Genomic DNA, 26661 nt, shown 5'->3' with positions numbered 1-26661 from the left:
ATCAAAAGCTGGTCAAACCTCCTAAGCCTATGAACTTGGCCCCTGACTTGCCAGGAAGTCTCTTAGGAGCAGAGCAAGCACTCAGGAAATGCTTGGTGACTTGAAGTTGCCTGCCTGGAGGCTCTGGAAGCCTATCTGGGAAGGGGGATGGGAGGTCTCTAGGGTAGCTCAGAAATTCAGAGCGTAGGTGTGGCAGGGGCCTTCCCCTGTGCAGGCCTTGGTTTTTGTCATCCGTGAAATGGGGGTGAAAATTCTTGAGTCTAAGCCTTTACGTGAGAGGTGAAGCATGAGATCCGTGCTCGGTGAGTGGCAGCCCTCTGCATTCCTGCGAGGTGTGCCTCATGGATCAGGGGCCCCCGTGAGGGCTGGGCCAAGCAGGACAATTCAGTGCAGGTGGGGCATTCGGCAGTTGGGGTCCAGGCTGGAGCACCCAGCAGGAGCCACGAGGCAGGCCCCCCCACAACCACCAGCATCTTTGAGGACAGACACGCCATCTTGGTGACCGTGCATCCCCAGCACCGAGCACGGGGCCTGGCACAAAGTAGGTTCTCGGCATGGGCAACCACCTTTCTGTGGTGGGGGAGGGGCGCTTCTGCTCGTGCAATCAGCTCACCTTGAAAGAAGGACAGAGTTCCCCAGACATCACTGAGTGCCAATGTTGTGCCCAGCTCTGCTCTGGGTATCGGGGCGGGGGGGGGGGGCACCAGTGTTCAAGGCACAGCCCCTACCCTTGTGGAGTTCACTCTCTGGTCAGGGAGGGAGGATCTCGGGCTGAGAAAGGACCCACAGATCATCTAGTCCAACTTCAATCCAACGCCCAACGTTCTGGATGCCACACCTGCCCTGACTCGACGTGCTTGCCTCCGGTGACGGGGAGCTCACTCTTTGCCAGAGTGGGGCTGCCCTTGCCTTTCCCTGACAATCGTCTCCTCATTCCTGTAGGCCCAGTTAGAAGGTCAGCCTCAGGCCTGAGCATTCCCCACGATTAGAACAAACCCACTTCCTCAGGGGGAAAGAAATCGACCCTCTGTAACTTCCGCCCCTTAGATCCACAGGAAACTGTTGCATTTCTCTCCCGTGTCACACATCAGAGGGATGACCCCCTCATCCTGCCCGAGCTGCGGCTTCTCCAGCCAAGCACCCCCTTTCCTCCAGCTGTTCCACACTGCCCCCGCCCCCGCACCCCACCCGGAGCTCTGTGAACAGGACCCCGGGCTCACCTTCTCAGTGCAGAGATCCACGCACTTGTCCACGGACATGTTCGGCATGGCGGCGGTCACGGGCAAGGCCAGGGAGAGGTTGTCGGGCCTGCGGAAGCAGCCTCGGAAGACAGCGCTTCCATCTGGAGGGCCAGAGGGAAAAGCAGTGGTCAGATCTCAGCTTGGCAAACCACTTTCCAAAGAAAAGTGCGTTTATGTATTTTTTAACGTTTGCTTATTTTGAGAGAGGGTGAGAGGGCATGTGCCTGTGAGCGAGGGAGGGGCACAGAGACAGGGAGAGAGAGAATCCCAAGCAGGCTCCGCGCTGTCAGCTCACAGTCCAACTTGGGGCTCGAGCTCACGAACTGGGAGATCACGACGGAGCCCAGATCACGGGTCAGACGCTTAACTGACTGAGCCAGCCAGGTGCCCCAAAAAGTGCTTGTAAATCGAAGCCCAGAGAAGGCAAGAGTCTTGCCCAAGGTCACACAGCGTACCAGAGTGGAGACGGATCGGCTACATAATTCAAAGTCTTCTCAACCCTGGCATCTTTGTCAACGGTCCCGCGATGTTCCTGTGGGGCCCTATTGTCCCCTTTTGTCAGCGTTCCTGTGCCTTATTCATCCTCCACAACGGTCACCCCCCATTCAGGGGGATGATACACGCCATGGAGGATTTTCGTGATCCCCTCAGGAGACGGCTGCTCAAGGATCGAGGGAAGCAAAGTACCCCGGGCTGCCTTCTCCCTCCCATCATCCTCTGCCCACCCAGTGCTGAGCACGTACAGGTTACGAGGGACTGATCTGCCGGAGGGACCGCCTTTAAGATAACCCGATCAGGCACACAACAGGGAATTCGGAGGCCGCGCAGTCACCCCAAAGCAACAGGCAGCGATGGTGCCCGAGGCCCGGTTTGCCACGAGCAGGACCTGAGACAGTGTTTTCTTGAGGTGTGCTCTCAGGAGAGGGGGGCGGGGGAGAAGCAGGGCAGGAACCGAGCAAGGATGTCACCTCGGCTGGGTCCCACCCACCCAAGCACGGATGACAAGCCGTGCCACAGCCAGTCCCACTGCAAGGAAAGGGGCCCGGCCTTGGCCGTGTGTCCCCCCTTCCCCGCCGCGCGTCAGATATTGGCCGCGGGACACAACGTCCTGGGAGAGCCCGCTCCTCTGGGGCCAAGGTTTATTTTCGCGCAAGTGGGCAGACGTGAACCACTGGCTGCTGGCAGTCACTGCAGGGAAAGGGGACGTGGGCGGGCCCCTGTGGCACCCACTGTGGGGGGCACACAGGTGTATAAATAAGGACGTTCCCCACCGCACTCACTCGCATTAACACGTGGAAGGCTAGGAACCGCCGGCTGCCCAACGACGAAGCACCAGGCAGATAAAATATAGACCACCACCACAATGGGACTCCATGCCCCCGCCAATAATAACAGCATTCAAGGCTCCTTTAGAGAGCTAAAGATGCATTTAAGATGCTAAATATAAGCAGAGACTATAAAACTGCCCATATGACCAAATATCAATTTTGTACAAAAGTGATCTCTCAGGGGCGCCTGGGTGGCTCAGGCGGTTAAGCGTCTGGCTCTTGACTTCGGCTCAGGTCACGATCTCTAGATTCTGAGACTGAGCCCCACGTCGGGCTCTACCCTGACAGCACAGGGCCTGCTTGGGATTCTCTCGCTCTCTCAAAATAAACAAACATTTTAAAAAGGCTCCTTTATGTATTTATTTTTAACGTTTATTTGTGTTTGAGAGAGAGAGTGCGGGAGGGGGAAAGAGACAGGGAGGGAGACACAGAGTCTGAAGCAGGCCCCAGGCTCTGAGCTGTCAGCACAGAGCCTGACGCGGGGCTCGAACTCATGCGCCGCGAGATCACGACCTGAGCCAAAGTCGGACGCTTAACCGACTGAGCCACCCAGGCGCCGCCATAAAAAAAGGTGCTTTTTTTTTTTAATAAAAAAAAATGAACCCTCAACATTAATCTCTAGAGGGACCTACGCAAACATGTTGACAGCCACAGTCATCTCTGAACGGCAAGCATGATGGTCGTTTTATGTCAACTTGGCGAGGCTATGACGCCCCAGTGTTTGCTGCTGGGAAGGTCCTTTGTAGATGTGGCTAACATTTATAATGAGTTCACTTTGGGAAGACTTACAGGAGAGTTCCCTTGAGCACAAGGGTGGGCCTCATCCAATCAGTTGAAGGCCTTAAAAGCAAAACCTGAGGTTTCCCAGAGAAGGAATTCTGCCTCAGGGCTGTGGCATTAACTGCTGAGTTTCCAGCCTGCTGGTCTGCCCTAAAAATGTCGGGCTTGCCAGCTTCCACAACTGCATGAGCCAATGCCTTAAATAAGTCTCCTAACGTATATATAAATAAAACTCCTACAAGTTCTGTTTCCCTGGAGAACGCTGACAAATGGAGTAGCAGTATAGGCAATTTTTATTTCCATCTTTTTAAAACCCTTTTCTTTTTCTTACAGTGAATATGTATTTTTTCAATGTCATTAAGACAAATTTAAAAGTTTTTAAATGCCCCTGTCAAATTTCCCAAAAGGTTCACGATGCCCATTTAATTTTTTGCTGTTGTTTGTTTATTTTTGAGAGTGAGAGAGAGCGAGCACGAGTTGAGGAGGGGGAGAGAGAGAGAGGGAGACACAGAATCCGAAGCAGCCTCCGGGCTCTGAGCTGTCAGCACACAGCCCGACCCGGGGCTCGAACCCACGAACCGTGAGATCATGACCTGGGCCAAAGTCGGACGCTTAACCGACTGAGCCACCCGGGCGCCCCCATGATGCCCGTTTAAAATTGAGGTCAGCCGTGCTCACGTTTGAGTTATGTGAACCTTTCCAGAACACGGCTTTCATGTAAAACCAAGGACACCGTTCACACAGTGCAGATCAAAACCAGGAGCACAAAAATAGACGTCAGTTACCGAGTGCCTACCACGTGTGAGCTGCTGTGCTGGGAACTTCACAAACATCACCTCACTGCACCTTGGGGAAAACTCTGGAAGGCGGGGAGCAAACTCTCATTTTGCAGCCGACAGTGGCAGGACTTAGCCCACGAGGTCATGGGACCAACTTAAGGCCCCCACCGGTGGCAAAAACTTACTATGGATCGCTGTCAGCAACGAAATGTCAGCCCTTCGGAAAAAGGGAAGCAAGTTAAAGTTGCAAACACGTATATGCCCCCACTCTATACGTCTGTCTCTGGGTCTCTCCGGGGAGTCAGCCCGCCCTGTTGGCATATACACATCTATTCACGTTCACGTGCAGGGAAAGGGCTACGCAATCGCTCCCCAGGCAGAAAGACGGTGGAGGAGGGGGAGGGAGGGCGTTCGGGAACGATCGGCTTAAATGTCAGCTGTCACCCTAGTGATTCCTTCTACCACCTGGCACCCAGTAGCCCGAAGTCATTCCTCGCGGAGGCAAATCTAGCAAACGGAGAAGACATCTGGAATTTGGTTAAATGGCTCATTTCCAGAGCGCGCCGCAGGCTCGCACCATCCAGTTCTCTCTTCCCTGCTTTCCTGGAGCCCTCGCTCCTGCTCCAGGCTGGGGAGGGAGGTGGCGGGGGCTGTGGAGGCTGGGGGTGGCCAGGATGCTGCTGACTCGCCCTGTGGTCCTCCAGGCCTCGGTTTCCCCCCTTATGCATGGCAGGGTGGGGGACAGACTATGCAGATCGCTCTCTGGACAGGACAGCCCTCCAGCCCCCAAATGAGGAACTGCTACCCCCCAAAGGCCACCAGTGTCCTGTGTGGGGAACACGTGACAGTCTCCCATCCCGTGGCCCAGGATGCTCAGAGGGAAGCCTCATAAACTCATGAGTCATCCCAAGGAAGATTCGATGATGCTCAGAGAATGTGCTGCCCAAGGGGAGGTCAGGGAGGGGAGCCAGGCATTTGAGCCAAAGACTCGCAGCAGTGAGGTGGGAAGCCCAAAGCAGGTGCACGGACCCTCGCTTACCCAGAAAACTCAGTTAGCTGTCAGCCCACTCGGGTCACAGGGCAGAGAGACCCCGCCTTGCTTTTAGAAACAAGGGAGTTCGCCTTCTCTCTTCAACTCTGCTACCGTTCACGGAGTCCCCACTGATGCCAGGCTCCCTGCTGGGTGCCTGGGATCCACTTAACCCTCACGGCACCCAGATGGGGTAGATGCTGGGGCCTCTCCCATTTCACAGATGAGGCGCCTGAGGCTCAAGGAAGCTGCCTTCCAGTGGCACAGAGCGATCAAATGACGGAGTGAAATGGAAGCCAGGTTTCTCTGTCTCCCAAGTCCACGCTCCTTCCAATAATAACGATGCTGTTACGACAATGAGGCGCTTATAGTAATATCAGAGTATCCCCGTTACGATTGTGGCTCCTGAATTACCAGTCGCGTGCTATCCTCCGGGAACCAGGCTGAGCGCTCCCAGGCGTGGCCTTGTTGAACACGCACATCGGCTTGCGATCTCAGGATCCCCATTTTGACAGATGAAGAAACGAGGCTCAGAGGGCTGAAACCACTCGACACAAGTCAGCTGTGCCACTTGAAGAGGCAGAGCGGATACTGGAATCTAAGTGACACGTCTCCTCCACTCTGGAGGGTATTATCGGAGGCTATGCGCCAGGCAATGTCTAAACACTTGATATACTTAAAAGAAGTTTTAGTGTTTACTTATTTTGAGAGAGAGGGAGAGCGTGTGCACGCAAGCAGGGGAGGAGCAGAGAGAGGGGGACAGAGAGAATCCCAAGCAGGCTCCACGCTGTCAGTACAGAGCCCAACGCGGGGCTCCATCTCACAAACTGGGAGGTCATGGCCTGAGCTGATATTATTAAGAGTTGGGCTTTTACCCCACGCACCCTAACACTTGATATACTTGGTCCCCTATTCCCTACAAGGAAGGTCTCCTTCTCCCCATTATACAGAAGGGGAAAGCGAGGCTCAGAGGGGGACAGTGACTTGCCCAAGGCCACACAGCTGACAAGTAGCAGCTTCTGGATTCCAACCCAGGAATGTCTGAGCTCAGAGTTCTCACACTCCCTGGGCTGTCTCTCTTTAAGAAGCCACCCCCGGGCCTTGAATCGGCATTTTCAGAACACTGGGCCATTTATTTTGTCCCAGGATCCTGCCCTTCACACTCATTCCGCTTAATCATTCACAAAGTCAAAGCTGTTGCCCTGGGACATCTGGACACTGGAGTCGGATTTCTTGGAGCGCCAAAAAATGCCCAGGTCTTGACTCTGAGTCTCTAAAACCATATTCAAATTAACCTTCCTCTTTCCCACCAGGACGCGAATCAAGAGACCATCTCCCCTGGGTCATGGCTGAGGCGGCGAAGGTTGCTACGGGAACCAGTTTTGGGGTGGAGGCTAAGGGTGGCCCCTTTGGGACTGGGGCAGTCCTGGGTACAATGTAGGGATCCGAAGCCCACGACCTCTTACCCTCTAGGGTGCTTCCTTCATGGATCCCCACCCCCACCCTTCTGAGACTGTGCTGGGGAAAAGAGTTGTGTCAGAAGCGGGGGGTGGGGGGGCGGTGTATGGGCACCCGTGGGGTGAGTGCATCCGTCTGCCCATCAGCGGGGCGGGAGGGGCTGATCGTTGAGATTACCTGTGGGCCTGGTTGTAGTGAGGGTGTGTCTGGGAGGTGGGACGTGTGTGCATAATGTGTGTGACAAGGAGGCAGTGTGTGCATCTTGTGGACACGTGCGGTAACGTGAGAACCGATCCGTTTGGGCATGGGAATGCTGAGCACCGAGCCCACCAATGTGGCCACGTGGCTCTGTCTCGGTGGGAATGTAGGACCCTGAGGGTGTAGGCTGTCTCCTGACGGTGGGCATCTGTACGTGACCGTGTAGTTGTGCGTGGGACCTCTACCACGGGGCAGAGATGCAATCCTCGGTGATCTCTCTGGGTTGCCTGGCAACCATGTAGCTTGGGTGGAGAAGGGCTCTCTCTCTCTCCTAGCGGAGGGCCGGGCTAAGCCGCAGCCAACTTCCCCCCCCCAGACAGGCTCAATGCCACCAGGGGTTGGGCATTTCTCAAAAATTCCCTGAACAGCCAGGACCTCAGATCCTGCAAGCATGTCTGTTTCCCCAGTGCGAGGCCACTTCATGCTTGTACCGTACAAGAGACAAGATCACAAGGCTCTCCCCGGGATGCTGAGAGCACGGGGACCCCCACGCCCGGAGCGCGCAGCCAGGGCACTGCTGGGATCTGTTTCGGTCCTGTGTAACCCTGAACCTGACGTGAGTCTCTGCATAGGAGTGTGTCTGCCCATGGGCACGTGACAGCTGGCGCCCCGCCCAAGGTGGTCTTTGGGTCACCACTGCTAGGAGTCACCCCTACATCCTCTTGCAGATACGACCTTGAGTAGCTGAGGTCACCGGGGCATCACTCAAGGTCCCGTGAGCCCACACGCGTGCATCTGGACCCCCCCCCTGGCCAAACACCCTGCCTTCATCACCCCCAGCTGGGGGGGCCTGGCTCTTGGGCTCTGGCTGATGGGGCTACATCAGCATGCGTCTGCAAGTGGCCTTGAGGGGGTCGGCCCTGACCCAGGGGCTCCAGAAGAGGCACCAGTCTGGCACCACACCAAGAAGCCATAGCACTTTCCTGGAACTGACAGGCTCGGGACGAGCCGCTTAGCTAAGGAGCGGAAGCCTAGCGGCCAGGAGACACGAGCTCTGGTGCCACCTCTACTTCTCTTCCCTGGACTTTGGAGTCTGTGCCTGTCACGCAGGCAGCTCTTCCCATAGCGCCCGTTGGCGGCTACCCCCTTCCTCGGTGTTCGCCCTTGGGCAAGTTTCCTCTCCTTTTGGGGCCTCGATGTTCTCATCTTTAAAATGGAGGTGCGAATACTGGGTGGCTCACTCGGAGACGGATATGCCTGAGTCTGGTGAGCCCGAAGTAGAGTGGAAGGGGCAGGTGAAGGTCGGTGGACCGGTCTCCTTGCCTCCTGCCCGAAGACTTAACCCGAAAAGCAGTGGGAAGGGGGCAGGAACCTCCTCCCTGCCATCTCTCCATGTGATTTCCTCCTTTTGGCCTGGACGCCTGGACAAAGGCCATCTGCAGGCCACCAGACTGAGAGAGTGGGAAGGCGGAAGGAAGACCGTAAGCCCAGTTCCACAGAGGTTGTCTCCCTTTGACATTTAAGCATCTGCTAATGAGTCCCTGACCCTACCAGCTTAGAGAAGAGGGCTGAGTTGAATGCCCTGAATACCAAATAAGGTGAGGTTTCAAGGAGCCAGAGTGGGATCAGGAGGCACTGCTTCGAGTCTCTTGGGGCCATGTGTGTCCAAGGGTATGGTAAGGAGGGGACCAGGTGCGGGAAGGCGGTTCCAGGAGCAGTTGGCCTGTTGGATGTGGGGTTTTCCTACAGTCCTGCCCGTTCCGCTTTTGGCGGGGGAAACTGCAGGGTCGCAGAGGGCTTCCTGATGTCCGGCAGGAAGGTGGGGTTCTCAGGGATCAGGGGAGCACTCTGCAGTCCATTTCTCTCTGCAGGTTGCTCTCTATTATGGCTTGGTGGTCAGAACATGGAGAACATTTAATTCTCCCACGCCCCTCCTTTCCTCCATCTGTAAAATGGACAAGTGGTCCTCCCCGTCAGCGGTGAGGCCTTCTCATTACTTGGGTCTGCAAAGGAAGGAGAGGTGGCCAGTCAGGATCCCTTGACCTTCCTAACACTCTTCTGTGATAGAATTTTGCACTCCCACAGCATGAACAGATGCCTTCCCGTTTGCAGAAAGCTCTGGTGCCCAGCAGAAAGAGAACTGGCTTTAAATTCAAACGGGGGCGCCTGGGTGGCTCCGTCAGTTAAGCGTCCGACTCTCGATTTTGGCTCAGGTCATGATCTCGTGGTTCGGAAGTCTGAGCCCTGCCATCGGGGCTCCAGGCAGGCAGTGAGGAGCCCACTTGGGATTCTCTCTCTTTCCCTCTCTCCCCACCCCTCCCCCAATCGCATGCACTCTCTCTCTCAAAACTAACTAAATAACTAACTACATAAATAAATTCAGACAGACCTGGGTCAGGTACTTACTAAGCTGAGTGTCCTTTTGGGCAGGTGTCTTCACCTCCTAAGCCTCGGTTTCCTCATCTGTAAATAGGGATCACATCTGCGCTGCACGGTGAGAGTGAAGGTCCCATGTGATGGCATTTAACGTGCCTAAGACCTAACCAGGACCCTCTCTGCTCCTTTCTCCTCCGCTTGTCCATGATACGTGAAGGGTGGCTAGACTTTACAGAGCAGACGCTCTCAATGCCCCGGTGTCAGGGCCCCTGGCGCTCCCTGTCCCGATACAGATGGACAGCGACCCACAATATATACCCAGGACTCTGCCTTAGGGCTGGTGAAGACAGGCTGGGCCATGTCCCCAGGGGCCACCCTCAGCCAATGATGGGGGTGTGCGGGAGGCTTCCTGCCCCTCCGGGGGACACCTCTGAAGCACGTTCACCGCCGTCTCCCCGAGCTCCCCAGTGGGATTAACTTCGGCTGTCCTCAGTGTGCCCTGCTCTGTAGCAGACCTTGTTTCGGCTCTTTCCCTTCCTTGTCTCGCTTCTCCACCCCTCCCAGAGATGCATCCTGGGGTCACTTCCCAAGCAAACCAAGGTTCCCATCCTTGCCTCTGGGGGAACCCAACTTAAAATATCTTTGGATCTCGGAGCACTTGTAATCCCCCAGGGAAACCCCACGTGGAGTGCAGGGCCACTGCTCTTCACAGCCCAGACTCTGTGAGAATGGTCCCCCTGGACAACAGCAGCAGCCCTGGGTCATGTCTTCCTCATGGCCAATGTTACTACACACTCACGATGGTAATCACATCAGCTGTGCTACATCTTGTACACACTGTATCTCAATTAATCCTTGCAGCAGCCTGTGAGGTGGACCGTACTATTATCCTGTTTTGCAGGTGGAGGCCTCGGAGATGTAACGAGATTCAACTGCTTTTCCAGGTCACACAGCCAGCGGGGAGCAGAGTTGGGATGTGACCCCAATCCTATCCGACACCCCATTTTGGTTTCCCACCCCTCTGCCGTTCTGTGGGAAGCCTGCCCAATCCTAACACGGTCGGGGACTCCAGAGACCCCATACCAGCCACCTGAATTTCCCAGAAACCCTCTCCGGGCCCGCAGCAGGGGCCCCAGCGTCACAAAAGCCCATGCCCCACATTCTGTAATGTCAGCTCTTCATTGCCAGGCCAGCTGGGATGGTGCATGACCTCGGCAGCTTGAGGCTTTTACTAGCAAGAGGTGAGCAGAGCAACTGTTCATCAACTCTCTTTGCTGGGGGCAGATGAAGAACAGCCTGGAACCAGCTGCAAGTATCTCTGAAGTCCTATCATCTCTTTGTTCCGAGGCTTCACAAAAATGAGGTAAATGTCACCAGGCATCAGCTTAAAGGCAGGCGTGGAAGAGTTCCCCTTGGTTTGAAAGAGGCCACCACCCCCTGGGTAATTAGGCCAGGCTCTACTGCATTAAAGATGCCAGCGAGGAGGAAAGGCAGTGAGCTGGGAGCTGCTAACGGCCACCTATAATCAGAGAGAGATTGAATTACACAAAGAGCCTAACTGTCCGAGAAGAATTCAAACCAGCTATTTTTAGGCAGCACCAAAGGCTCCTGAGGGCTGTTGCAAATTCAAACGGCTTGAATTGGGTGCTACGTGGAGCACACTAAGGAGTTTTCATTCTAGGAAGAAAGGGGCATCACAACGGCTCAATAACCTTGTGCTATGTGCTTTCTTGATTTTATCTCACTTGGTGGTCACAGCAATCTTTAAAGGTTGGAACTGCCCCCATTTTACAGATGAGGCGCTTGAGGCTCAGAGAGGAAACAACGTGGCCAGAGTCAACACGGCAAGTAAGTGAGAAAGCTGGGATAGAAGCGATGTCTGCCTGATTTCAAAACCTACACTGCTCCCCTAGCCTTTGTGGACTCTGCTTAGGGGCAAAGAGCAAACCAATTCTCCCCCCTCAGGATGCAGAAGGAGGAAATTTTTCTAGCTGTCATCTCCTCGACCCTACACAGCAGAACTCATGAAGATTCATACAAATTATAAGATTCAGGGGTCCCGGGCACCTATTAAAGTGAAGGAGAGACCTCCAGAACTGGCAAAGGAGGAGCTAGGCATGGTCCATCCATCCAGTGTGACTTTCCACGAACATCTGGGGCTCCCCTTGGCAGAAGCCACCAGAATGGAGGATCAGTGAGCACAACACAAGTACTGCACGAAATTCCCCTTCTAACTTTCAGAGACAAAAAACTGCCAAGACTAACAGTACACAAAATACACTGTGTAAAGTGTGAGCCATAAGTCAAGGATCTATTTTTCCATGGTACTGTAAGCTTCATAATACTTCCACCAAGACAGAAAACAAACAAACAAGCAAGGAAGCAAGACGAAAAGGTGCTGAACCCTGGGAGAATCTGGCCTGCCTGCAGTTTTGGGGGCTTTAGGCTGCACAAAAGGACGGTCAGCACCATGGACAGCCACCCAATGGGCCCAACGTGTATCTAACACGTTCAACGTAGTTCTAAGGAATCTTCTAACACAGATCTTGCAAGAATCTTTCAAGCAAATGAAATTTCTTGCAACATCCTGTAAAGCCGTAACGTTCTCAAATCGCTGGCAGGTCTCTGCCCCTGGGAGGAGAGCTACACTTGCTGACACATTTAGCAAACTGCTGTGAAAAATGTAATCCAACCAAGAAGGAAGTCCATTTCTCGGTTCTTTTGTAACAAGGGCAAAGAGTCCACGTGCCTGAGAGTCTGTGTCAAGGAAGAATAGCAGGGTGCCTGCAGACATTTGCTCTGCTAACCTTTTCATGCTCTCACTACTTACTGTAAGAGCATTCCATCACCTCGGAAACATGTAGGCTGCCTCCCTATGCAAGGTGTATGCCCCACCAGTGGTGCTTGGGAGACAAGAAGCCTCCTTTGGATCTTTCTAATCATTAAGAATTCTGTGCCATTGCTCAGGGAAACACAGTTAAGATACATTGTTGATATCAACTAATGACTCTACAAACGGAATCCAGTTTCCACCATACCTGTTTCCTGGTGTGTTTACTCATTTCCCTGCCTGGTATAATACTCGCTGCTATCGTGTGCCAGTACCTCGGAAGGCTCCCTTTCTGATTTACTTGTGTATAAATCGTGTCCAGGAATGGGAAGCCAAAGGTGCCACTGGGTTCTGACCCAGTCACAAGGACACTGGCAATTCTGTTTTGCTTCGAGTCCGCAAATGGGGCAGAAGGGGAGATCAGAGGTCAGGAAAAGAAGGAGGTAAGCTAGATCCAAGGAGTTCTCCCAAAAGAGAGGAGATGAGGTCCAGAATCCCTTACAAGAGGTCAAGGTGTCTACAGCACTGTAGTGAGTGAGCACCCAAACTAGCGGTCAGGGAGCTGGCTTCCAGCCCAAACTCAGTCCCTAAGAAGCACTGCGGCCTTGGAAAAATCATGCCTTCCCATCATTTCCTAAAGCTACCTTTAGGCTTTTGCACACCCCATTCCCTTTGCCTAGACTTCCCTCCCACCCCTTGGCAACTTCAGTCTGGATATCCTCCTCTTCCACACCAGGAAAAAATCCCATGCATCTTTCAAGGCCCTAATCAAACAGCCTTCTTCTGTGCAGAGTTTCAGTTTCTAAAGCTGTAAAATGGGACATCAGCACATAAGAAGGTGCTTCCAATAGGGCACTCAACACATGACCTTTGCTGACCCTGGACTTTTTGTTCATGGCTGGAATATATGGCTCTCCCTCTCATCCAGAAATCTCCTTAAAATGGGATCCCACCCAAATGTCGCTCCCTCGGCTCCTGAAGACAGAGCCCCTGCCATTCCCCCATATATACACCCCCATGCTTGAACAGACCCCATTGGTGCCGGATCTGTGTCTCCACTAGACCATGAGCTCCCCAACCGTGGAGACTGTGCTTTATTCTCCACTCATCCTCTCCATGCCTCATCCCCGTGGATGCTCATCAAGTGTTTTGGTTCAATGAATGGTCTCCATGTTCTCTCCAGACACCATGGTATCAACTGGGCGCCCACCAGGAGTCTCGATTTGGCACATCGTCAACCATCCATCTCCTTATCCAAGCCACTTCCGTTCTTATCTCAGCCATAGCAGCCTTGAGGTTAATAAGGCTTCAATTTTCTTCTGGAATCTCCAGCTGAAGGTGCCCAAGCTTCCAATCTTGTACAGTGACGATTCGGGACAACTGCGGTGGACTTGGAGAAGCCTAGACTCCACCCTCAGCAGACATGACTACGTTCCCCTCTTGGACATAAATATAAAAGACTCCTTTCTCAGATGGAACAAAACACCATCCTGGCTAACTTTTCTGCTGCCGAGGTGGGCAAGCGGAGGGGTGCAGGAACATCCCCGCCAGCCTCAGGGGCTACTCTGCAGCACCCACACAGCCCCCCCACTGCTACAAGGGCAAGACACACCCCCTTATACAGAATCTACTGTCTTCGTGTGCCGAGGCTTGTATATTTCAATGGACCGAACATCTTCGATGGCCTGTGACAGTGTGCTTCACATCAGGTGATCACAATAGTGTGTGTGCGTGCGCGCACGCGTGCATGAGAGAGAGAGACACAGAGAGAGAGGGGGGATATGTCCAGGTTATCCAGTCAATCTGAACGTTAACCAAAAGCAGGTCTGGCTGACATCTAACGATCTACATGGCCTTATTCTTGTTACCCAGCCCATCGTCATCCACCAGGATGTTGTAACGGCAGCAGCCTTCTCACGCAATGCCCATGATTTTAGGGCCATCTCTTCACGTGGTCAAGGTCACCGTAAAAATAACATAAATGTTGGCGTAAGGGGATCAGGGTGAGTGAGGATGGTAGATTCGCCATCAAATTAAAACCTCGTTAACACTAGCGGCCAAACGAGGGACTCGCTGTGTGGCCACTCTCCCGCCTGGGTTTCACACGCCACCTCGGCCAGCCAGGACTCCAGCCCCCGGGGGTGAACTGAGGCCCCCGTGGGGAGGCAGACGGTGCTTCCGCTGGCAGCAACCCGCACCCCTGCCAACTGGCAACACGCGCCGCCCTACTGCGCAGCAAAAGCCCGAGTGGGGCTTCGAACACACGGGATTTGGGAAACGGAACACATGGCCAAGCAGACCCGCCGCGAATTTTTACCAACAATGGCATTCCCATGGGAAAAGCCTGTCTCTACGTTCCACCAAACCCACCTGTGTCCTGGGCAGGCAGCGTCACCTCTGCTGAGGTCTGAGGCCTTATTATTCAAAGTGTGGCCCCTAGCCCAGCAGCCTAGCGTCACCTGGGAGCTCCTCAGAAATGCAAACTCTCACCCTGACCGGCCGAACCCGAACGTGCTCTGTAACAACATCTCCATAGGGTTCACGGGCACATTCAAATGTGAAACGCTGGCTCAGGGGTCAGAGGTGTGGCTGCGGGTTCCTGTCCCTGCCTCAGGGACTGCATCAGAAGGGTAATCGGGAGAAACCCAGCCCTCCATCTCCTGTCAAGGTCATCAGCAATCTTCATAGGTTTGCGGATCACCTTTAAATACACTGTGTGGCCTTGGGCAGGTTTACTTAAACTCGATAAGCCTCAGTTTCCTCGGTGTAAAATGGGAATGATTAACACGGAGGCTGTAAGGAAGAGAAATAAATTGGGCCTGTCGTGGGCTTGGGACAGTGCCTGGCACAGAGCAGATTCCTGCCAGAGAGGCATTACCTGTTCCAGAAGGGGGACGGCGGGACAATGTCTGCGGAAGAGGGTCCATGCTCACTCCCCTCCCTCCCTCCGTGTGGAAACTGGAGAGCACGTCCAGTAAGACCGAAGCAGAGCATGAAAGACGTGGGCCCTGTAACTGGTTTAAGTCCTCTGCTGCTTATGTGACACTGACCCTGTTTCCTTTACTGTAAACTGGGAGTTAGAGAATAATAGCGCCCGTTTCCAGGGTCACCGTGAGGATGTGCTACTCCACATAAGGCACTGAGAAAAGGACCAAGTGTCTGCTTTTGTCATTATCTCTGTCTCCATCATCATTAGAGACAATACGCTTTCAGAAAATCAGGAAGGCAGGCCGAGCTCAGGCTCCAGCTCACTCTGTCAAGGAGGAAGACAGGGGAGGAGGCGGGAAGACAGGAGGCCGCTCTGGGTGGGAGGGGGGAGGGGACACAGCTCGTGGAAACATCCGAATTCCACGGATCAAAGCGTTTGGCAAGAGCCGCGGTGGAAGGTGGGGCGGGCGCAGGGCTGCGGGGAGTGCTGGGGAGCCCCAACAAGCGCAGGGCAGGGAGCAGGCGGCCTTGCGGAGAGGGGCGGGGCCAACTCACGTACACCTGCGCGCAGACTCCTGGGCCAGCTGCAGCCGGAAGACGGACAGGCGGTTGGCGCCGCCGCACACGCTGCCGCGCTCGCCCTTGCACTCCATGTCGCACTCGGCCTCGCTCACGTTTGTCGCCTGGATCTTGTGGCCGCAGTAGCACTCCGCACCGAACTCCAGCCCGGCATACAGGTAACCCCTGGGGAAGGCTGCTGTCAGTCCAGGGCAGCTACCACCATGCAGACCCCGGGGACACGGAGGCTCACCCAGCAAAGTGGAGACCTGGGGCAACTGGAGGGCTCTGGGGACAAGGACCCCCAGGAACCCACCCCCCCCCCCATAGCCACACCATGTCCTACTGAAACCCACCTTATACACTTCCACACGTGGCACACTTCACACACACGCGCGCACACACACACACCCCTCCAAGCCCAGGGTCCTTCTGTCCCAACCCACTCCCTTGCTCCTCCCTGCCTAGAGCCGTGCTCCAGAGTCCAGCCCCTTTTTTGCAGGAAACATCGCCCAAAATGATGCCTCTATGTCCCTTGAGAAAAGCTGGAAGGAAGGGAGGAGGCAGGGACTCTCGTATCCCCTTGGAAGATGGCAAAACCAAGGTCACATATCCAGCCAAGGAAAAAAATTCCTCTTCCTAAAACTAAACAAAACTCCAGGCACGGCAAGGTTTTTGACTTATTTTCCCCTTGGCCTTGGGATCGTTTCCTAAAAAGGACTCTGTGGACACTCGTTCTGTAAACAGATGAGACGCCACAGCCTGTCTTGGCTGTAGCGGGTAGGGGCGAAGGGAGAGGATTAGGACAAGCCCTCCTCAGCGCCTCTCGCCTCGGAGGCGGAACCAGGAAGGCTCCTCCGGCAGCAGCCTGCAGAATGCTGGCCACATAAGGCTGGCCGGAGGGGAACGGTCAGCTCAGGTCGTGACTCTGGACACCTGAGGGCAGCTGGAGAGACAGACCCGCCTGGACTCGTGCCCCCACACGCCTCAGCGACTCCGGGTGGCACCTGCCCTCGCCTGCTCCACACACCCACCTGGCCGGGTGCAGGGAGAGCAGCTTAAACCAAACGGGTGTCTCGGTGCCTGAACCCCACCGAAATCCTGGGGCTCGGCCAGCCTGCTTCCACCCGTCTTAGTCTTCCCGTCTCTCTGAAGCCTTTGCTCTGGGGTACCCCGGACCCCTCTCATGTAACTGGACCCACTAACAGAAGGAACAATTTCCAAGGGAAAAGAAAAAAAAAAAAACCCACTTCCAGTGGGTGTTATAACTCCAGAGCCGGTGGGAGCTTCCTCCTCGCCCCTCCCTTGGACAGGAGACACCTGCCACGTCAGGACGCACAAGTGGGCCCCAAGGACACGTCTGTGTGGGGAGGACCCGAGGCCTCAGGCCAGCAACCAGGTGCGTGCCTGTCTCGGGAACGGATTCTCCAGCCCTGTCCAAGCCCTCAGAGGCCGCAGGTCTCCGCAGTCCCTTGAGAGCAAGCCCAGGGGGACACTGAGGCAGAATCATCTGCCTAATCCCACTCCCGGGCCATTATTTCCTGACACCCAAAAATGGTGTGAGATGATAAACGTTTGTTGGTTTAAGACACTACATTTGGGGATCATTGGTTGCCCAGCAACGGATAACTAATTTGGGAAGGGAAACGGAGTGAGCCTTGCCATCCTTCAGGCCACTGGGGTGTCCCTGGCAGCGCCCCAGACTACTGATCCCGATAAACCTCCTGTTGCCCTTGCCGGGAGGATCTTTCCAGAATTAAAACAGATCATACCTCTCCACTCTCTAAACCAGCCCCCGCCCCCCGGGGCCTCCACCGCAGGCAAATAAGCTTCCAGATGGCTTGGCTCAGCCTACCGACCCTCCTATCTGGGGTTCTTTAACATGGACGGCCATTAGGATCACCCAGGGAGCATTTTTAAAATGCCACACCTGGCTCCCATTTCGAGACAGTCTAATTTAATTGGCACTGTGACCCTAACGTGCAGCTGAGTATGAAAATCGGCGCGGCGATGCTCTAACCATGGTCCCAGGACCCGCAGAGCCTGGACAGTCTTGGAACTCATGAAAAATGCAAATTCTTGGGCTGTACCCCAAGCCCACTGAATCAGAAAGTGAGAACGGGCGATCTGGTTTTGCAAGACTCTGGGTGATGTTCGTGTTCACTCCGGGCTGAGGACCCTGCCCTAGATCCACCCTCCCTGCCCCTCCCCTCCCCCGCCCTGCTACCTACTGCCTCATTCTCCATGCCTGGCATCGGGTAAATGTTAAGTAAGTGTTTGCCGAATGAATGGACACCACTCTCCTGATGAACGCCTCCCAGCGGTTCCCCCCTTGCCTGTGGCCAAGCCAGATGCTTCGGGTGGCATTCAAGGCTCCGTGTCAGCAGGCTTCAGCCAGCCTTGCCGCTTCCCCTCTAGACAACTCCCCTTGGACCTTCTGTGCACCCCCTCCCCACTGCCTATGCAAGGATGCTGGCTATTTAGGATGTTTCCGGAGTTCTGATCTTTGAGTGTGCTGTTATTTCTGTCCTCCTAGGACTACCTAGAAAACTCCTATTCATCCTTCAAAACCTGGCTTAAGATCTCACCTCTGTAACTCTTCCTGAGCCCTCCATTCCCTCAACCTTCACGGGCTCCCTGTACTTTAAACGGCACCCTCAGCCCAGCACCCATCACGCTTGAGGTCTCCATACCCTGGTGTCCTCGATCCGTGCAATGTGGATCACAACATTCCTGCCTCTTGGGGTCTCGTGGTGGATGAGAGTTAATATCTGCCAAGTGCCGAGAACAGTGCCTGGCACAGGGAAATGCCCACCACGTGTAAGCTGTTGGTTTTCTACTGCCCAAGCCTGCTCATGCCTCTGTCTTCCCAACTAGCTGGGGAGCCCCCCCCGAGGGCAGGGCTATGGCGGACTCATCTCTACACCTCCAGCACCTCACACACACGTGGCAGGGATAAACATTTGCTGAACTGAAGGGGATTAAGTGAGTTCATCGGACTCGTCCTTTGATGCTTGGCTGTCACCTCCTGGGACTCCTTCCTGACACCCCAGGCGGGCTGGGGGCCCTCTTCTGCATTTCTCATCTGTGATTCATTCCATCTGAACCCTCACCCCGCCCTACTGGCCTTCTCTGTTCACATGTCTGTCTCCCCATCAAGGCTGTGACTCCATGGGGCCATGGACGCTGTGGAATTCACCTGGGTCTCCCCACGGTCTGACAAATAAATTAATGAATCGATACCATCAAGGGCTCAGAGACCTTCCCAAGCTGGAGACAGCCCTGGGCTCAGGCAGATGATTATAAAGGGGACAGTGTTTCCTCATGAAGGACACAGGGAGGAGTCCCTCGGCCACCCACTTGCTCATTTCCACGACAGCCATGTAGCTGAGGTCCTCCAGAGTTGGTGACCTCAGGGCCAGCCGGCTAGAGTCTGAAAGTGAGCATGGCAACAGCCTCTTCAAAGCTATTCCGGGTCCAGGGCGCCTGGGTGGCTCAGTCGGTTAAGCGTCCAACTTCAGCTCAGGTCATGATCTCACGGTCCGTGGGTTCAAGCCCCGCATCAGGCTCTGTGCTGACAGCTCCGTGCCGGGAGCCTGCTTTGGATTCTGTGTCTCCCTCTCTCTCTGACCCTCCCCTGTTCATGCTCTCTGTCTCAAAAATAAATAAATATTAAAAAAAAAAATTAAAAAAAAAAAGCTATTCCAGGTCCAAGGCGGCAATGCTGGGGCCCGGGCCTGGACTGAAGGTCCCATCACCACCTGCCAGTCTTTTGGGGCCTCGTCCACCCTTGGAAAGTCAGCTCCCTCCCCCAGTGCGTGTTCTCCTCGAGAACATCATTTTCTTCTTCAGTTGGGAAACGCTGTGTTTCTCCCTGGGGGCAGAACAAGGGATTACGCACCCCTGACCCCCAGGCTCCCGCCTCACCCTTCCCGTGGGCATCTTACAAGCCTCCCACTCAGATTCACACCCGTGGGCTTTTCCCACACACAAGCTCAAGTCCCGGCCCTCGCACACACACTCACAAAGTCTCCTGCACACACAGCCGCTAGTGTTTAAAGACCATTCCGTGTGTGCACTAAGCTTACAAACATGACCCGCTGAGTCTGCACGCTGTACATACAAACTCACACCCAGCCCACAGCGTCCCACAACTCCACGATCACGAACTCCCGCAAACCACCTCCCGAACAGTCCCGCTCATCTGCACACGTGCATGCACATACACACTCACACGTGCACGTGCATATACACATACCCTCGTATCACTCTTTCCTTGGGGCCACGGGCTCATCTTCCACTGTGCCTTTCCACGGGAAAGGAAAGAACACCACGGAAGGAAGGGGTCTGAAATGAATGGAGCCTGGGACGTCGGAGCCCTACCGTTCTGCACAGTTGTCCTGGCAACGGAAGATGGTCATCTTTTTGTAGTCGAAAAAGGACACGCCTCGCAGGGCCCGGCTCTGGGTGTCGTCCAGGTAACAGCCGATGTACTTGGCTTTGGGGAGAGGAGAAAAGTCAGGTCTGGCTGGGGACAAAGCAGAAAGGGTTTCGCAAACCAGGGGCGACCAGCGTCCCTCCGGTTATGTGGCTTTCTTGACCTTTTGGTACCAGCCGCTCCCTCTGGGCAGAAAAGCAGAAACGAGAGACTAAAAGTCATGTGTGCTGGCTGACCCTGATTCATAAGGGCAGCGCAGGCCACAGAGGAGGAAGGGACTCTTCTGGGTAGCCAGGGTTAAGACCAAGCCCCTGGGCTCTACTGGTGACAACAAAGCACGCGGGAAGCCAAGCCAAGGTCATTCCCTAAGCGCCACGCAGATGAGACCCATAGTAAGACAGCTCTGAAGAGCTTGACGTGGCTGAGAGCATGCTGTCGTTTCTACCAGCTGCCTTAAAATGTCTGTTTCTCCCTGGACACATGGGCTGGGATATCTCAAAGGCACCGGGTTAGAGAATACTAACCCAGTGAGGCCAACATGAAAGGATCTGCGTAAATGTTTCTACCACAGCGTCTGACACACGATAGGCACAAAGGTACGATGAGTGGAACGAGAAACCGGCCATTCGCTGCGTCGTGCCGTACTTTATAGTTTGCCAACACGCGGGCCAACGGGAGTGCTTTCATCCAAAGAAAGACTCGACATGATGTAAAACCACCAGTAAGAAACCATACACAACAGGGGCGCCTGGGCGGCTCGGTCGGTAAAGCGTCCGACTTCAGCCAGGTCACGATCTCGCGGTCCGTGAGTTCGAGCCCCGCGTTGGGCTCTGTGCTGACGGCTCGGAGCCCGGAGCCTGTTTCGGATTCTGTGTCTCCTTCTCTCTCCGCCCCTCCCCTGCTCGCTCTCTGTCTCTCAAAAGTGAATAAACATTAAAAAAAAAAATTAAACAAATAGAAACTATACACAACGTTTTCTTAAAGTAGCAACTGGGTTCCTGTATTTCATGGTAAACAGTAATTCTCACATGAAGACCACACTTCACAGTTTATACAAGTCTTTCCCCATATGTTCTTATAATTATTACGACCTAGACATGTGCTTTGCTAAGTGGTTTCTACTTACTGTCTCACTGAATCCTTACAGTGATCCTCCTCCAAGGTAAGTACTGCTATTCCCACTCTGTACAGAAGAGGAAACTGAGGCCCAGGGAGGTGAAGTCACTTGCCCACGGAAGCACAGCTGGTGGTGCCCACGCGGAGCCAGGGTGGACCTGGGCGATCGGGCTGCAGAACCGATGTTCTGAACCACTGCTCCCATCTTCTGAAATCCAAAGATCCTTGCGAGGACTCACATGAACAGTGGGGAGCACTGACACGTTCATGCTCTCGGACGACTGAACAGAGGCCCAGAAAAGTCACGTGTCTGGCCCGAAGCCTGTGGCTCACTGGTGGCAGAACAAAGATCTAAGGCCAGGTCTAGGGGGCCCTAAGCCAACGCTCTCTCCACTATTCCATTTGGAAGTAACTGGAAGATCCGGCCAGCCCTCGGGATCAAACAGCCCTCGCGGGGAAATGACTGCGGGAAATACCGCATGCCACTGGGTCACTTTCCCTGGCTGGCCTGCTGTCTATTTCACCCACGGGCTTGTGACCCCCTCGCTCACGGTGAACAGCAGGGTCTGGCGGGGGCGGGGGGGGACGGGCTCGCTCCCGGGCAGTCGTGCCCCCCAGCGCGGCCCTGCTGAGTGCAGAATTTGTCAGCCCCGCTGGAGATGGGCCTCGTCCTGATCACTCTGAATTTCTTCTCGAAGACCGAGGTGACAGGGTTGACTGAAGAACAGTCCCTCTTTAAGAGACAGCTCGCCTCCCTGGAGCGGGGACGTCAGATGGCGACAGCTCTGGAGAAGCCCACGTCTTGTCCCTGTGCTTGTTCAAGAATGTATGTCCCTGCCGTCGCAGATGGGAATCCCAGCCCCTGGACTGGGGCGTGGGCGCTGTTCACACCTGAGCTGGGAGGCAGCCCCTCTCGTGAGCGTGTCACACTAACTTTAGGTCAATAATTCACTAAAGGGCAGAGTGTCCCATGTATGTAGAAGGGGTTGGGGCAGGGAAGAGATTGGGGGAGGGAGAGAAAAGATAAAAGAGAGAAGGAAGGAGGAAGGGACAGGAGAGAGGGAGGGCGAGGGAGGGAGAGGAGGAGGAGGAAAAAGGTTTTTTGGGAGCATGAGGTCTTTATTGTCAGATCAAAAGATGGTGTGTGTGTGGGTGGAGCATGTATTGAGCACCTACTATATTCTCTCTACTAGGGACCGTTCCTCATTTTTAATTTTCAAACGTTTTTAAAATTTTAATTCCAATTCAGTTAGCCTACAATGTTATAGGAGTTTTGGGTGTACAACACAGTGATTCAACAATTTTTTTTTAAAGAATTTTTTTTAAGTTTACTTATTTGTTTTGAGAGAGAGAGAGAGCACGCGAGTGGCGAGGAGCAGAGAGGGGGGGAGAGGGAGAATCCCAAGCAGGCTCTGTACTGTCCGCAAAGAGCCCAACGTGGGGCTTGGCCTCAAGAACCGTGAGGGCATGACCTGAGCGGAAATTAAGTCAGACACTTAACCGACTGAGCCACCCGGGTGGCGTTCCCCACCCCCCTTTTTAAAAGTAGGCTTTATGCCCAGTGGGGAGCCCAACACAGGACTTGAACCCACAACCCTAAGATCAAGACCTAAGCCGAGATTAAGAGTTGGACGCTTAACGGACTGAGCCACCCAGGTGCCCCTGATTCAACAAATCTGTACATTACTCACTGCTCATCGTGACAAGTGGCCTCTTGGTCCCTGATCCCCTATTTCGCCCATCCCTCTACCCACCTCCCGTTTATTCTCTGTAGTTAAGAGTCGGTTTCTTGGTTTGCTTCTCTCTCCTTTTTTTCCCCTTTGACCTTTCGTTTCTCAACTGCCACGGATGAGTGAAATCATATGGTGTCTTTCTCTGACTAGCTTACTTCGCTTAGCACTATTTTAAAATTAATATTGTCACACACTCGTGAACTCATTTTCTAGATGAGGAAACCAACTCCAATGACCGTCACACCTGCCTGCCTTAGAAGCGAGTCTGGAGTTTTGGCACGTGGGGTATGTTCTGACTGCTCGCCATTGACGTTACTTCTGTTCCTCCTCTTTGCTCAGTAGAATTAGAAGCTATGGAATCTGCCCAGGTGCTGACACCCCGTAAGGGTCTCGCTTGAAAATTTAAGCCCAGGTCTCTTCTCCAGCCCTTTCACACGTGGGGAGGAGCGTCCACTTCCTTTTGGCCCAAGATCACTAAAAGCCACACTGAGGGCTGACTCAGAGAAATGCTAGAGCCCCAGATAGGCCGGGCTTGAAGCTGGATGTGCTGTGGCTAAGGGTGGTCTCACCTAAGGGTGAGGGCAGGGGCGTTTGGCTGTATGTGGGGCGGTGGATCGTGCTAGATGAAATTTTTATAACCAGCCACACCAGTGAGAGCGTATACGCGCAGTACAGGCACGTGTCCGCTCTGGAGTGTAACGCTACTGTTTGCATCTTCAAAGCGCCCCCTCTTCCTGTTTTGCTATTAATAGACCTTACCCGCCAATTACACCGCCCCTCCCACCAGCCAGTGACTGATCGATTGCTCCGGGAAAGAGCACGCGGCCCACACTTTGGATTCTCACAGATCAAAGACAGGAGAGAGCAATCTGTTTCCCCTGGGTTATGACGTCGGCAGCCCGTAAGCCCAGAGCTACGAAGCCACGGTCCCTGGCACCAAAGCCTGTCTGTTTGGGGAGGTGCAGCGAAGGCAGAGGCAAGCGGAGATGAAAAGTCAGAGGGAGAGAGAGGGCACAAATCGCTCCTTTGAAACTCCAGTCCCTTCTGCAGCTGGTTGACAAGACACAATACGTGTCCTTCTTTAGCTTCAGCTGGTTCAGGACGGGTTTTTGTCCCTCGCCACCGGTGGAGCACTCACGTATCAATACTCCAGCTAAGGTGCCCGAATCCACCCAGCCATGAGGGTCTAGACCAAGTCTACGCCCATGCCTGTCTGTGCCAAAGCCGCCCCTTCCCATGTGCCGCAGCAAGTCTCGGCTTGGGAGGAGGACGCTTCTGTCCCCACCAGAGAGAGCGCCCAGGGGAGGGTGGGAGAGAGAGGGTCCCTCGGAAGCCGGCTGGGATCTGACCTGAGGGCCATCTGCCTCAAAGCATGGGATTTTAAACACCACCTGTTCTCTGTCCCCCCCTCCAGGCCAGACATCAGTGTTCCATGTCTCGCACAACAGGTGCTCAAAGCCTTTTTAGAGGAACAGACAATCCTCCGTTTCCTCATCTGTCAACAGGAAGGGGGGGGGAAAGAGACACAGTCTCTCCTTAACGTCCTGGAGAAACACAGGCGTGTCACACACTGTGACCTGATGAACTGGCTGAGCTCCGCGGGTCAGGAAGTGGACACTGAATCAGTTTCCTTCCCGTCCTGGGCAAGGGCTGGTTCCTCCTTCCCCCACAGACCCTTCCGCACAGGCTGTGGCCAACACAACTGCCGTCCCCACCCCTGGCATCTGTCACCCTGCTGACCTCATCAGTGTACTTGTCGCCAACCTGCTTCAGCCAGCGCCTTGCCTTCAAATCCAGCTGTGGCGGCAGAATCTCCCCGAGATGTGGGGGGAGGTTAGGTATGCAAAACAGGGAGAAAATCACAGGCCACTCGAGGGGGGATAAATGACTGAGTTCACACAATCTATCAACTCATCTCCGCAGCTATCCAAATATCGCTGAAATGGCAGAGTCGTCCCCAGCTGTCCCATTTATCTCCAGCACAGGAACCAGTGAGGGGTGAGCCCGGGAGAGCACAGGCATCCAGAAAAGAGCACTCCCGACTGTGGGTTTTTTTTTTTTTTCTTCCCTTTCCTTTCCTTTCCTTTCCTTTTTCCTTTCTTTTTGTTTTCTTTCTTTTGCTTCAATTAATCTGCCCTTTCAGGAAATTTTGCTCTCTTCAACAAAAGTAATCTGTTAGAAGGATAACTAAACTGCTTTGTATTTCTCTGATTTACTGTTTGTGAGTAGATTCACAAACAGGAGGCATTACGCTGTGCTAGAAGACAGCCAGCCCTGGAGTCAACCAGATGTGGGTTCCAATCCTGACACTGAGGTGGCCTTGCGGTGTGACTCAAGCTCTTGGAGGTACTGTTCTCTTGCCTAGGAAGTGGGAATAAGAAAGAGGTGATATGGGTTGAACTGTGTCCCCCTCCCCCCACCTGCCACCACCAACCAAAAATCAGTAAATAAGACAGGTTGAAGTCCTAAGCTCAGAAGCTCAGTGTGCGACCTTATTTGGAAATAGGGTCACTGCGGATGCGATCTGTTAAGGTATGAGGGCATATCGGAGTGGGGGCAGGGCAATCACTGTGACTGGTGTCTTTATAAAACGATGGCCATCTGAAGACAGAGCCACAAGGAGGATGCATGTGAAAATAGAGACAGAGGCTGGAGTTTTGCTGAAGCAAGCCAAGGAATGGCCACAGTTGCTGGTGATGCCAGAAGCCAGGAGAAAGGCATGGAACGGGTTCTCCCTTGGTGTCTTCGAGAGTGCACGCCCCTGCTGCCATCTTGATTTTGAACTTCTGGCCCCCAGAACTGCGAGAGAACACATTTCTGTTGCTCTGAGGTACTCTGTTACCACTGCCCTGGAACACTAATACAAGGGATACTGTTAAAACAGACCATAAACAGGATTAATCTATTCACGGAGCCCTAGCACCAGGATCGGCAAGAAACTCAAGGAAGAGTTCTTTTCTCTGCCATCCTGGATTCTCCATCCTTCAAGATGACCCACTCCAGTGCTGTCTGGGTTTCCTGGCGCAGATAATGAAATTTTCTGCTCGTACCTGGGCTTCTGTGGGGCAGAAGGGATGCATCTTTCACTTTGGTCAAAGCATACAGATACTACAGACTCAGCTCCATAATCTCCTCCTCCAGGAAGGTAGCCATGATACACCCCCATGACTGAATGGGATCCCTCCCTTGGGATCCCAGATGCCCTGTCCCACCCTACCACAACGCTTTTGTAAACCATTTTCCAGGTACTGGAAAATTTACTTTTTCAAATTAGAAAAAACTTAGACTTATCGTAGAATTTTTAACGCAATGAAGAGGTGCTATCATGGAGGGAAGGCAAGATACGATGCTATATATATGTAGAAACAAAATATGTGCTTTGGAAATACGCACATGAAAGAAAGAGACAGAGGGGCGCCTGGGTGTCTCAGTCGGTTAGGTGTCCGACTTCGGCTCAGGTCATGATCTCGCAGTTTGTGGGTTTGAGCCCCACATCGGGCTCTGTGCTGACAGCTCGGAGCCTGGAACCTGCTTCGGATTCTGTGTGTGTCTCTCTCTTTCTGCCCCTCCCCCACTCACACTCTGTCTCTCTCTCTCTCTTTCTCAAAAATAAACAAACATTTAAAAAAAAGAGAGACAGGAAGGTAAGACACCAACAGTGTTGATTGTGCTGCTGGTAGATGAGGCTCTGGGCCATTTTTATTTTGATCTCTTTCTATACATTTTCATTCTTCTACAATGAACATGGATGATTTTGAGAATTAGGAAAAATTATTTTTTGAACATATAACTTATGGTTTTACTTGCCTGTCTTCCCCCAGGGGCTGTGAATGTTCCTTAGAGGGGAAAGCCGTGTTGGATCATTCCT

At 53.8% G+C, this 26661-nt stretch overlaps 1 protein-coding gene across 7 annotated transcripts in view; it reads right to left on the bottom strand.

Annotated features, from left to right (window-relative positions):
• Positions 1-26661, bottom strand: part of WSCD2 (WSC domain containing 2) — a 117302-nt gene that overhangs the window by 23426 nt on the left and 67215 nt on the right. For 6 of the 7 annotated variants that reach the window (XM_045458219.1, XM_045458217.1, XM_045458218.1 and 3 more), the window contains 3 exons: positions 19890-20004; positions 15508-15692; positions 1221-1342 (listed from right to left, as the gene is read on the bottom strand). In XM_045458219.1, coding sequence (XP_045314175.1) covers positions 1221-1342; positions 15508-15692; positions 19890-20004 — 422 coding nt within the window. The remainder of the gene's footprint in view (positions 1-1220; positions 1343-15507; positions 15693-19889; positions 20005-26661) is intronic. The other variant, XM_045458224.1, reaches the window with a different exon arrangement.

Source organism: Leopardus geoffroyi, chromosome D3, assembly GCF_018350155.1.
Source record: "Leopardus geoffroyi isolate Oge1 chromosome D3, O.geoffroyi_Oge1_pat1.0, whole genome shotgun sequence".
Taxonomy (NCBI): Eukaryota; Metazoa; Chordata; class Mammalia; order Carnivora; family Felidae; genus Leopardus; species Leopardus geoffroyi.
Note: the sequence above shows the minus strand (reverse complement) of the source record. Positions and strands in the feature narration are given on the sequence as shown.